Source organism: Podarcis bocagei, assembly GCF_964188305.1.
Source record: "Podarcis bocagei genome assembly, chromosome: 14".
In the NCBI taxonomy this organism is placed as follows: Eukaryota; Metazoa; Chordata; class Lepidosauria; order Squamata; family Lacertidae; genus Podarcis; species Podarcis bocagei.
Genome location: NC_138139.1, coordinates 42,011,782 through 42,025,468, shown reverse-complemented (window position 1 = coordinate 42,025,468; position 13,687 = coordinate 42,011,782). Strand labels below are relative to the sequence as shown.

The 13,687-nt window shown below is 43.6% G+C and overlaps 1 protein-coding gene and 1 long non-coding RNA gene across 5 annotated transcripts in view; one reads left to right on the top strand and one right to left on the bottom strand.

The window, feature by feature from the left end:
- The window catches only part of VPS35L (VPS35 endosomal protein sorting factor like), an 84,570-nt gene extending 73,206 nt beyond the window's left edge, over window positions 1–11,364 (bottom strand). The window contains exons 1-3 of one of the 4 annotated variants that reach the window (XM_081169428.1): window positions 11,345–11,364; window positions 2,825–2,924; window positions 1,623–1,787 (exon numbers count right to left, since the gene is read on the bottom strand). In XM_081169428.1, the coding sequence (XP_081025554.1) occupies window positions 1,623–1,787; window positions 2,825–2,924; window positions 11,345–11,346 (267 nt within the window). In that variant the 5' untranslated portion in view covers window positions 11,347–11,364. Of the gene's footprint in view, window positions 1–1,622; window positions 1,788–2,824; window positions 2,925–3,674; window positions 3,701–10,234; window positions 10,264–10,366; window positions 10,406–11,344 lie in introns of those variants that run through there. The other 3 variants (XM_081169425.1, XM_081169427.1, XM_081169426.1) reach the window with 3 other exon arrangements.
- On the top strand, window positions 10,503–12,530 carry LOC308573133. The gene is made up of 2 exons (XR_014001948.1): window positions 10,503–10,623; window positions 11,464–12,530. It is a non-coding gene; the product is annotated as an uncharacterized lncRNA (long non-coding RNA).
- Window positions 12,531–13,687: the final 1,157 nt, after the last annotated feature.

Sequence of the window (13,687 nt, the reverse complement as noted above, 5' to 3'; positions counted from 1 at the left end):
AGGAGTGGTGGAGGTTGCCCCCCCCACCTTTGCCTGTAGCTTCCAGGGAAGAGGAAGGCAGTCTCGAATTATAGCAGGGCTTTGAGGAAGATAGCAGCTCAGAGACAGGAGAACAGCAGAGTTATGCAGTGTTAGGAGGAGGAGGAGACAGAGCCGCTAGCTGACACATCACTGGACAGCATAACCGAACCCCCTTCTCCCAAAGTGCAACATTCGTTAACAGTGCAAGAACAAAGGGTACAACTACAGTTTGCCACAGGCAGACACCATAGAAGCAGGTGTTGTTGTTAGAAGGGAAGAGAGGAGGAGCTCAGTGTGAGCAACTCCATCATGGAGGAATGATTGGATTTCTTTGTCTTTCACCATGATGACTGAATAAATCATAAGAACTTTCTTGTTTCCTCCCTGATTCTCAGTGCCATCAGGGGGGAGGGAGAGGATTCCTCCAGCCTGACACCCAGGGTCAGAGGTTTCCCACCCCTGAACATGGATAGCTAATGATACACATCCCAGCAATGCCTGCAGAAACATCATCTATTATTTGTGCATCTGCTACTAGCAAAATATTTATTAAGCCACCTTTCAGGACATGAGAACCGGCACAAGGCAGTATGCAATGGTGAAACAGCCAGATGAACCTTTCTGCCTACCAAGAGCTTTGAAAGCACCTCTCTTGGTGGTGGCCAAGGCCTGCTTTGAGCCACCAGATGGTAAGCAGAATGAGGACATTCTCAGACATTTCCAGCTCACATTATGAAACAACCTTCTCCCAGCAGTATGCTTTTTTGCTGGCAATTAAATATACTTTTGTTCGCTCAAGCATTTACTAAATTCTTAATTTCTTTTTCTGCTCAGTGATTCTCTGTCGGTTTCTAATTGTTTCCTGAATGTGTTTGATGTTGTGATGTACATCGCCTTGATACCTGGTTCAGGAGCAGTACTGCATATATATGTGTGTGTGTGTGTGTGTGTGTGTGTGTGTATGTTTGCAACTAAAAATGAAATATAAAAGACACTATCAGTTAAACAAATATGCATATATACTAAGGTGGACAGTAGAATCTGATCTAAAGTGGAGTATTTAAAAAAATGCAACTTGAATAAAAAGCATACTGTTTCATAAAAATGAACAAAAACCTTTTTAAAACGAACAATGCTGAAGGAACATGAAATAGATTCTGTAAGTTCAGGGCCACCACCAAAAAAGCCCAGTCCCTGGTTCAGAGCAAAGGAAGCTGCCTCATATTGTGTCAGGCCACTGGTTTATCTAGCTCACAGTGGCTGGGGAAACCCAGCCAGATGGGCGGGGTATAAATAATAATAAATTATTATTATTATTATTATTATTATTGTTGTTGTTGTTGTTATCATCATCATCATCACCATCATCATCTACATTGACCAGCAGGTGACTCTCCAGGGATTCAAGCAGGGGTTTTCCCCAACCCAGCCCTGCTTGGAGACGCCAGGAATTGAACCTGGAACCTTCTGTACCCAAGGCAGATGCTCTACCTCTGAGCTATGGCCCTTCCTCAATCCATCATCATTCCATTACAGGCCACAGAGCAGAGCTGCAGGCAGGCAGGCTCACAAGGATCTAGTCAATGCGACAAGAACGTTACCGTAGTTGCAGTCAGCAGGGGATCTGCAGTTGCAGCAAACAATGACAAAGGATCAGTGCCGTCCAACACACTGCTCAGGGGATCCATCATTGAACTGGAAGAGGAGGAGGAAGTAGAGGAAGTGCTTCCTTTGCGGCCTAATTTCTTTGTCTTTGATTCCATTACCTGAGGAATACATAATAATAGTCAGAAGGAGCGCCAGATACTAACAAGACTATTCTTTGCACTTTTACTCAGCCTTGCTTATTTTAATCAAGCTTACTCCAAGATAAGTGTGCATACGAATGCAGCCGTAACCACTATCTTGCACCAAGGCTGTGCGACTGTACAACTGTCTACTCAGGAGCAAGTTCCACTGTGTTCAATAGGACTTACACCCAGATATGTGCATACAGAATTGCAGGCCGAAGCTGCAATCCTCTAAACTGAGTTTTGCATGCCTAAGTCCATTGCTTTAGGTAGGGGTAGTCAATGTGATGGACTACTGATGTTAGTTACTACAATTCCCATCATCCCTGACCTTTCCCCATGCTGGCAAGGACTGACGGGAGTTGTTATCCAGAAGGTACCATATTGCCCAATCCCAATTTAGGAATACAATGGTGAAGAAATGAACTAGTTCTAGGCACAGTCTAACTGTGCACAAGATTAAGGAAGTAAATCGGGGCTCTAGCTGTATGAATCAAATCCACATCTCACAACTAGAAAACTGAAAATTCTAATATAGGTGTAAACTGCACAAATGGCACACAGTTTCCCTTTTCCCAAAGGCTTCCTTAAAGAAGAAAGGCTTATTCCATCAAGTGCTAGAAGGTACATAGAGATGGGCCCATTCCAGAGAATCAGCATGAGAACCAAGAAGGGTCTGTTAATTACCGTATTTTTTGCTCTATCTATAAGACTCACTTTTTCCCTCCTAAAAAGTAAGGGGAAATGTGTGTCTTATGGAGCAAATGCAGGCTGCGCAGCTATCCCAGAAGCCAGAACAGCAAGAGGGATCACTGCTTTGACTGCACAGCGATCCCTCTTGCTATTCTGGTTTCTGAGATTCAGAATTTTTTTTTCTGGTTTCCTCCTCCAAAAACTAGATGCGTCTTGTGGTCTGGTGCGCCTTATAGAGCGAAAAATACGGTAGATTGTCCCCGGTCTTCTGGACCAACATGGCTACACAGGACTGTTGAAAGGTTGCAAAGGAAACCTACTGTAATGGGTTTGAGTGGATGGTAGTCTCCAAAATCCACAGACACGGTTTCCAGCCTGCATGACTCCAATTCACGTACGTAGTTTCTTGATCTAGCATGCCTGAAGAAGAAAAGCATAAAGAACTTATAGAACTGAGATTTGGAAACACACGCTGAGCATTCACGTGCAGCAGTTTTTGGAGAAGAAAATCACAAGAAAATGTGATATCTCTCTTAAAAAATAATGCACCTAGACATTCCATTGTTGTGTCCATAACCCGGGTTTAAGGTGCCATTTAGCTCCTGGCTTTCATATCTCAGTTTATAACACTGACCTAACTCCATCATTCTGTGCAAAAAAGGAGGAGGTCACGTCACTCAGCTATGGTACCCACTGCTGGTAGCTCCCTATGGAAGCATTTCGGAGGAGGATCAAAGTTTGTGTGTTGTGTTTACAAGCCACATTTTCCCACAAGAAGATGCTCAGAGCAGCACATGGCATAGAGACTGAGGATCAAACTAACATGACATGATAGAGACCTCCAGATACTCCCATCTGAATGGGTGCAAGTTACAGGGGGGCAGATTTCAGCTGAACATCAGGATAAACTTATTGACGAGAGTAGCAGCTTGACAGTGGAATAAATGACCCGTGGGGTGGTGAGCTCTTCCTCACTGAAGGTCTTCAGGCAAAGGCTGGACAGCCATCTATTAGACCTGCATATCTGGCACTGAACAGATCCCACCGGCCAGATCCAGTTCCCCACTCTTGTTTCATAAAGTCATTTGTGCTTGTGTGCCACTGACAGTCCTTTCTATTGCTTAGTTTCCATTTCTAAAGGAATACTTCCTTTTGTCTGTCATCTCTTACCCTTTTCTCATCATTCGAAGGCATCAAACAGAGGAACTGCCAGTGCTTCAATCAAACAAAAGAAGCTGCAAAGATTCCTTCTATTGTTGTCTTTATCAACTGTGAAATCCATCACATTACAAATCTGCTGCTTATTTTTAGCTGTCATAAACTTCAGGTGAAATAAACTGGGGGAAATAACCTGCCAGTCATGTCCTGCAAATCAACTGCATTTTCACAACTCTTCTAAGCCAAGACAACACTTATTCTAAAAAAGCATTCGACAAAGGCTCAGCCACCAACCGACTGTGCAACTTTGAAGGCCAATTGAATCAGACAACCCAGCAGTGCTACTGAAAGGAACGGCTTTACAACCTAATGAGACATTGTAAAAGGAGGAGAAAAAGAACCCAGTGAAGGATGCTCATGCCTGTCTCCCTACATTTCTTAATCTCCAGTTTCCTGCCTGCCCTGTGCATAAATATTCACTTGAATGCACTATTCTCAATGTTTCCCCCACACTTCTGCTACTTTGCTGGCCCCTTGAGCTTATTAGCATTTGTAAGGACTTTCACAATTAAAACAGCACAGAGTTTGGGTGAGAGAGAGAGAGTTCCCTTCACCCTTTCACAGAAACAGCATTTTTGCTGGACCTCAGAAGAATCTAAAGCAGCAGCAGAAAGCAAATGCGCACAGCCGAAACTTTAAATGCTGGTTTCTACTGCAAATTGCAATCTGGACCTTAGAAAATTGTGCCTGTTTGAGACAGTAACATGACAATGTTGTTACCTGGGACAAGAAACAGAAGACCACTTCTAGCACAATTTTTTTGCACTCACTGGCTGGTTTTTAAAAGGTATCCTATGAATGCACAGACATCTTATGCAGGGACTAATTTTTACCGGGTGAACAGTAAAATGAAGAGAATCCTAGCCTTAGGTCATCCTGTGCACCAATCCCAGATTCACACACACAAAAAGAATTTACTCTAGCAAACACCTACATGGTATCTTGAAAAGCTGCCGTAGCAGTGACCAGGAGGCTGAGCTATGAATCAGGAAGTCCTCAGTTTCAGCCTTCCATGTACCATGAACTCACCAGAAAACCTAAGCCAAGTGACTCCCACTTAACCTCAGTCCCAACATCTGGAATGGGATGGGGACGGGGCATGTAATAGTACAGTTGTACCTTGGGAAGTCAAACAGAATCCGTTTCGGAAGTCCCTCCGACTTCCAAAATGTGTGGAAACCAAAGCGCGGCTTCTGACTGACTGCAGGGAGCTCCTGCAGCCAATCAGAAGCCCCATCAGATTTTCGGCTTCCAAAAATAGTTCGCAAACCAAAACAGTCACTTCCAGGTTTGCAGCGTTTGGGAGCCAAAACATTCGAGAACTAAGCTGTTCGAAAACCAAGGTACGACTGTACTGATTTAGCTTCTTGATTGTTCTAGGATTACAACCAGATAATGAAGTGCTTTGAAAAGTTACAAAGAATTATTACTATGTGTTAGTATTATTATTGGATTGTAATTGTGCTCGTGGAATGCCTTTCACTGATGCACCTGAATTTCCCCTCCCTCTGATCCCTTCCCCTACATCCCTGCCCCCCTCAAAACTGTTCTGGAGGGTTGGCAGGCTCCCCAGAGCAAATCTGAGAGACTCACAGGAGGAGGGGAGAGAAGGGAAGCGTTGTTCCACAAGCACAATGATTTAATTGGGCTCAACTCTAAATCTTTATTTTAAAAGCCAGTCGGCAAGTGGTAAATGTTACACTTTTGAAAGCGATTACCACTCAGCAATTGCCAAAGAGCCAGAATGGTTCAGCTTGCAAGCAAATTCTTCTGGTCTCGTGAGACATCACCAGTTTTGACAGCGGCTAAAGGGCAAAAAATTAAAAGTGGACAAAATGCTGGGGTAGGAAGAGAAGTTTGAACCTCTTCCCTTGGCCTAGCAGTCAGGTGGGGATAAAAATCGCCCTCTCCCCACCTACTCATCTGATGTCCAAGGAAAGGAAGCTGTGCGTCTGTGCAAGAACATGGATTGAATGCCCTCACTGGCAGCACACAGGCCTCAGAGGATTGGCCAAGAGTGAGTGAAGCTGTTGTGCCAAAAAAAAGTTAGCCACTCCTGCTGGATAGCATGTTGGAACAGAGTTCTAATCCCAATTCAGCTATAACATAGTCCAGGGGCAGGGAAAATGTGGCCTTCCATATGTTGATGGGCTCCCATCAACTCCAGTCAACATGGCCAATGAACCAGGAGGATGGTAGTTGCAGTCCAGCAACATCTGGAGGTTCCCCATCCCTTATAGAGACTCAACAAATAGCCCCACGTTGGCCACAAGAAGAAGAGGAGGAGTTTGGATTTGATATCCCGCTTTATCACTACCCGAAGAAGTCTCAAAGCGGCTAACATTCTCCTTTCCCTTCCTCCCCCACAACAAACACTCTGTGAGGTGAGTGAGGCTGAGAGACTTCAGAGAAGTGTGACTGGCCCAAGGTCACCCAGCAGCTGCATGTGAAGGAGCAGAGACGCGAACCCGGTTCCCCAGATTACGAGTCCACCGCTCTTAACTACTACACCACACTGACTCCTGCACTTCAGGGGGTTGGACTAGGTGACCCTAGTGGCCCTTTCCAACTCTACAATTCCATGATTCTATGAAGAGTCAAATTTTTCTTAACTTTCCAAACTCTATATTTAAAACTTGGAATATTGTCTCACTGGGAACTTGCAAGGGAAATTTAATTAAAGCCTTTAACAGGCAGAAAACATCCCCATTTGCTTTGCAGTTCAAAGACAGCCCATTCATCAAGCCAAGCACCATCCTTCTACATTCAACACATCTATAAACATAAGGCAAATGTATGCAGTTGTGTGAACAGCACGGCCCATGTAATTCCAGTCAAGAGGCACAAGGGAGTGGCCATCTTGAAGTTATCTGAATTTCAAAGATCTCAACTTTATTTTATTTATGGTACTCTTATCACTGTGCTCTCCTGCAATAAATAAAAAAGGGCCAGGAGAATCGGCACAGTGGATTGCTAATACAAATCAACAGCGACACCAACTGGATGCCAAAGGGAAGTGGACTGGAGAAAAATATACCGTATATTTAAATTGCACATACCGTAATTTTCGCTCCAAAACACGCACTTTTTTGCTCCTAGAAAGTAAGGGAAAATGCCTGTGCGTGTTAAGGAGCGAATGCACTCACTGGATCCATGGCTGCCGTCAGTCAAGCAAAGCGGAGCCGCTTGCAGGGCTTTGCACTGCTCTAGCTTTGCTTGCTTTACAGCCAGGAGGAGGGGGAGGAGCCGAGGAGGGAGGGAGGGAAGGAGAGCCATGGCAGCAAAGCGGGCAGCAGCCGCTTACACGCGAGGAGGGACAGACGGGAGCCATAGGGAGCCGGAAAAGTGCTGCGTAGCCAGCAACAGCTGCTGCAGCCTCAGCTAGCAACCCTCTCTAAATGGAGCAATGAGGCTGCAGAGGGACGGCAGGGAACAGGAGGGCTCTGAGCCACAAGCGCAGTGAAAACCAGTAAAAAAGTTTTTTAAAAGGCTGCTGGGGACAGGAGGGCACGGGATGAGGGAGAGAGGGAAATTACGATTCTCCCAGCGTCTCAGCTGATCCGCTGAGCAGGACTTGGGTTGCAGGGGATTTGCCATTAGCTGCGTAAAGCAGCAAAGAGGGAGAGAAGGAGCAAAGTGGGAGAGGAAAGGAGCTGCTTACACTGCTGTAAGTGGCTGCTGTCCGGTTGGCTCCTTTAAAGCAACAGTGCTCTTTCCCTCCCCCCTCCCCTCTCAGCTCGAAAAGCTCCTTTTCCACACACCCCACTCGAGCTCCTTCTCCCCTTTAACCGCTCGCCTGCATCATGAGCCACATCCTTCTCCACACACCCCACGCGTGTTCCTTCTCCCTTAAATCCCTCTCCTGCATCATTAGCCACATCCTTCTCCACACACCCCACGCGTGTTCCTTCTCCCCTTTAACCGCTCGCCTGCATCATTAGCCACATCCTTCTCCACACACCCCACGCGTGTTCCTTCTCCCCTTTAACCGCTCGCCTGCATCATGAGCCACATCCTTCTCCACACACCCCACGCGTGTTCCTTCTCCCTTAAATCCCTCTCCTGCATCATTAGCCACATCCTTCTCCACACACCCCACGCGTGTTCCTTCTCCCCTTTAACCGCTCGCCTGCATCATTAGCCACATCCTTCTCCACACCCCCCACGCGTGTTCCTTCTCCCCTTTAACCGCTCGCCTGCATCATTAGCCACATCCTTCTCCACACACCCCACGTGTGTTCCTTCTCCCCTTAAATCCCTCTCCTGCATCATTAGCCACATCCTTCTCCACACACCCCACGCGTGTTCCTTCTCCCCTTTAACCGCTCGCCTGCATCATTAGCCACATCCTTCTCTACACACCCCCACGCATGCTCCTTGTCCCTTGAATGCTTTTCCTTCCCTCCCCACTTAAAACGTGGTTACAAAGCACGGATCCACATGGATCCTCAGGATTTTTGCACTGGGTCACCCCAAGTTCACCATCAGATCACATAGCATGTCCATGGCTACAGCCTGCACCAAAAAAATCACGCACCCACTGTTTCATGGGGCTGCAATGGCGCAAAAACGTGGTTACAAAGCATGGATCCACATGGATCCTCAGGATTTTTGCATTGGGCTACCCCAAACTCACCGTCAGATCACGTTTGTGGCCACAGCATGAACCACAAAAATCATACATCCACTGTTTCGTTTAGAATATTTTTTTCTTGCTTTCCTCCTCTAAAAACTACGTGCGTGTTATGGTCAGGTGCGTGTTATAGAGCGAAAAATACGGTATATTCCAAAGTAGATAAACAACTAACATGAGGAATGCACAGATCTCTAACTCAAAAACGAGAAAGTTGTGGCCCTCCAGATGTTGTTGGATTACAACACACAACAGTTTCCACATCTCTGCCTTGAAGTATTCAATTAACTAATTAAAAAATGTTATACTGTGTAGTGCCTCCCTGCCCTCCTTCCCACACTTCTAAAATAAGTGTACTCTCAGTTCTTTCTGAGGTGGTAAAACTGCTCACTTTAGACAGGGCTTTAGCCTAGCCTTCTTCCTGACACGCTAGATTTCAATGTGCGGGGAATGTATGGCATATTGTCCATGATTCAGCATCATGGACATACTTCGCAAGTATGCCTGCGCTAACCTCTGTTTCCAGTTAGAACTCACAATACTTCTTGTTTCAAATGTGCAGTGTTTCTGTTGTCGCAATAGAAACACTTCTCTTTTTGTCGGCAGTCAGTACATGCAATGTTACGAAATAAAGAAAGTCAAGTGAAAATCAGAGGCATCTGTGTGCGGAGAAAAACAAAGAAACACAGGAAGCTTGCCTTATACTAGATCAGACTACATGACCATCTAACCCAGAGATGAGGAGCCTGTAGCCTACCAGTTTTTATTGTACTACAAATCCCATCATAATTGACCACTCCCTATCTATCCTGGCTGAAGTTGATGGGAATAGGGCATGAACATCTTCTGGAGGGCTACAGGTTCCCCAGCCTTGGTCTAGTCCAGTATTTTGAATGGATTTCAGGCAGAAATCTTTTCCATCATCTGACACCAGATCCTTGTAATCTGGAGATACCAGGGCCCAAACCTGGGATCTTCAGCATGCAGATCCCACCACTGAATGAAGAGGCCAAAACTGTACATTTTTGTATTTCATTACCACTGGATCCTATTTTGGATTTTCTCTGTTTTTAATGGCATTTTTATCAGGGCATTTTATCCTCAGAAATAATGGGTTAGGCTGACAGAGGATTTGAAAATGGGTTTTCCTCATCCTTAGTCGAATACACTAACTAACCACTACACCAGGATGCCTCTTTATGTATCACCTAAGCAAACATCCCAAATGAGGCTAACATAATGTAGCCAATGAAGAGGGCTACAGACCAAGGAAATATATATTGCAATAAATGTTGATTTATTTCAAGATACCAAGACCCACTTTGCTGTTGAAGCCTCTTTGTGCTTTAAACACTTATTTCCCCAAATACGTGGCCCATCACACCTGCAATTCTCAGTCTAACCCATTAGATTTCTGCCTGTCTCACCATGGCTAAGGATTTCCAGAATGGAACCTGATATTTTATTTGTCACTACATTTACATCTCACAATTCCTCCAAGGAGCTCAATACGGCATGCATGGGTTCTGCCCGCTCCCCATTTTAACTTCACAACAACTCTGCGAGGTAGGTTAGGATGAAAGACAATGAATGGTCTAAGGGTACCCAGTGAGCTTCACAGCTGAGTGAGGGTTTTAATCCATGCCTCTCAGGTCCTAGTCCGATACTCTCACCACAATGGCTTAAAATAAATTTATTGCGGCATAAGGGGTCACAGCAAAGACAGTAAGCTGCAAACGTGCCATCAGTAATAACTTTAAAAAATAAAAATAAAACTTAAATAGCTAAGCACCACATAGCCTATTAGAGCCTGGCGTGCCATATCTGCCTGCCATGAAAGATAATAATAAATACCAGACACCTCATAAAAAGAACCCACCCCGCCTCAAACATGTCAGCAAAGCCTTGCAAGACAAAAGGGGAATTAAAGCGGGAAGCTGCCCGTCGCAAGCCGCCGTCTCCTCCTCCCAGCTTCTCTCTCCATCTGAAAGAGAAGCTCCTCTATCCTTACCAGGGGAAGGCAGCCATCTTGTCTCCCGTCACCTGACTCGCCGCCCCACCCCACCCCGCCCGCTGCCTCTCAGGCCTCTCGGCGCTCCCTCTGCTGAAGCGCAAGCGGCCATGATTGAGAAGGGCAAGTGCCAGGACAGCCGCCAGGACGCGCAGAATCGTTTCGTTTCGTCGTTGCATTTCAGTGCACCGTTTTAGTAGGTGTTCTGTGTTTTTCATCTTGTCTTTTTATGCTGTGGACTGCTCTGAGATTTGCAGGTGATATAATAATAATAATTCATTAAATTTGTATATTATTATTATTATTTATTATTACATTTGGTTGCCAGTCGCTTTGGGTTGCCTTGAGCAAGAGAAAGCGACTAACAAATTTAATAAAGCATGATGATGAGGATGACAAAAAGCGGCATAGTTCTTCCTCTGCCTATTTCATCCACCCATGACACCCCTGTGAGGTAGGTCTCCCACCTTTTTACCTGCAGGTAGGTAGCCGTGTTGGTCTGCCGTAGTCGAAACAAAATAAAAAAAAATCCTTCCAGTAGCACCTTAGAGACCAACTACTGTAAGTTTGTTATTGGTATGAGCTTTCGTGTGCATGCACACTTCTACTGGAAGGATTTTTAAAATTTTGTTCCCACCTTTTAACCTGCGAAAGTAGGAAGGTCCGATTCAGTTGGCATCACAGGTCTCCTACTTGTGAGGTGGGAAGTTTCCTTCCTTTCATATTCAGGATTTCCCCCCCCCCCCCATATTTTATTTATTTGCTTTTCTGATAACATTCCACATCAACAAAGCATCAAACAAAAACGAAACAACAAAGAAAAACCCTTTCAAAGATTTTGAATAATCAACAAAAGATCAAAAAACATTTATTGACTTCCTAGCCTCTTTTTCCGTGGTTCCTTTTAACCCCTCATTTCCTCGTGTTTTCTTAGTTCACCCTGTCCCTTGCAACCACTTTTATATACTACTGGCATACATGGTCCTAGGTGAGCTTCATGGCCCAGTGGGGATTTGTACTCTGCTCTCTCAAGTCCTCCTGATCCAGGACTCTAACCACTACACCACTCTTCCCCTCTCCATTTTTCATCTCTTCAGCTGTCAGCCTCAACAGACATTTTCCACTTTTGGCTCCAAGCAAGATTCCATCACATTCCATTCCCTGCTGTCCCAACCTTCTCCATCTCCAGGCAGGGAAGAATTACCCTTAAAATACTATTATTTATTAACATTATTATTGTTAAAATTATCATTTATTAAATGTATATACCGCCCTTCATCTGAATGTCTAGTGGCAGTTTTAACAGGATAAACATACAAAATACATAACGTAACAACCGCAAACAGTAACAACCCACCCACCCCAGACATGTTATGCTGTGAACTTGTTTAAATGCTATGTTTTCCCCTTTCTTCTGAGAGGAGCGTTTGGAATCCCTCCATGAGATGTGCCATAGCAAAAAAAGGGGGGCTTCATGCACACAAAGAAACAGATGTACCTCAATGTCTGTGGAGTCTCTGTGTGCATAAAAAACCCCATAAAAAGTACCCTTTTCCTGGGTTAGACCAAAGGCCCACCTAGTCCAGTGGCCAACCAGCAGGTGGCTTCAGTGGTAGACTGCCTCTTGGGCCAGGGCATTGTTTAGGAGTGGGGTTGTTGTTGTTTTATTGCTGGCTTTACAAAGTTTAAAATACTGGAATAATTTCTGAATTTCAGATATTCTTCACGTGCAACAGAAGAGAAATAACAACACTGATTACCATATTTTGTCATTTGAAGCATTCATACCAAGTTGGTGAACTTTATGCTACTTGATCTGTAGCTTGGGGATGGGGGAAATGCCCGATAACTTAGACTGTTTTTCTTTTAAAAAAAGAAATTTGAGTTAAGAAAACACATACACTTTAAAGATAAAAAAAAGTTTTATTGTGCAATATGCTTAAGGGGGGAAAAAGCAAAACGGGTGAAAAGGAAAAGTATAAAAATACATTTTATAATATTGCATTCCACTCAAAATAAAAAAGTGAACTGAAAATTAATATAATAAATAAATATAAAATATATCAAATTACAAAAGCGATCCTGGCACTTGTAAATAGAAGGCCTAATGACAGTTGAAACATTTACATTTTAGTTGACTTTAAAATAAAAAATAAAATAAAAAGTGTACTTAGGATATCTGAATAAAGTAACAATTGGTCTGTACTTTTTATGTTAAAACTTGCTTCTATTTACAGAATTTTTTACTTCTGAATTAACACCACAGCACACAACGAACAAGCTCTAGCAAAAAAAATAATAATTTAGCACTGGCATATCTATTAAACGGTAGTGTATTCCTAATCTACAAGGCAACATCTGCAATTCTTAAAATTCATTTAGCTTGTCAAGTCTTATGCTATTCCTCCCCCCCTTAAAAAACATTCAAGTCATGCAAAAGCTTTATGAGCCAAAAGTAAGCTCTAAGAACTACTTAGGAATCTAATAAATTAGAAGTGTTTGCATTGCGCTGCATAAATTAACCAAAAGGAACCTTTTAACAGGTAGCCTGCAAGAGACAAGGCTATGCTTGGAGGACTGCTGAACAGTTGGTTATACCACCACCACATCCTTTTGAATCAAAATTGTTGCCTCTCCAACAAGATCAGTTTAAAATACTGCATGATATAGAAGAGCATTAGAAGATACAGCTAATGAATAGGTTTACAGCCATCCCCATATGAATAAATAGATGTGTGTCTGTAAAGTCACCCCCCAATTGTTAATTTAATCCTTTTTCAATTTATGTTGAATAATATTTTGAGCCAGAACTGTAGTGCCAGATCTGAAGCGCCGAATATTTAACATAATATTAATACCAATTCAATATCATATAGTTCTCTGTGCACTGAATAAGCTATAGCACAATTATCTAATGCCAGTTGGCAGATTAGATCTATACATTTCTCAACACGACTGCATTTGATTCGACATTTCATAGCCACACCAAGAGCTAAGTAATTCATCTCATGTCTAAAACAGCAAGTACAAATAACTTACATAAATATGTCCCTTTTTCAGACATGGCTTTGGTAATGTAAGAATTTCACTTTCTGGGAATCCAGCTGGATTTAAGGCCAAAGCCAAGTTGCAAAATTCACTCATTATTCTTACAAATATTTCTTATTCCTCAGTAACAGCAAGAGCAGAATTTATTGGAGGATTAACCCTCAGAAACCAAAAGGAGTTTGCTACAATCCTGTCCCCCAAATGGGAGGAAAGAGTATCCTTTTCTTCATAAAAAAAATCCAAAACCTTTCATTTAGAGAAAAATATATATAC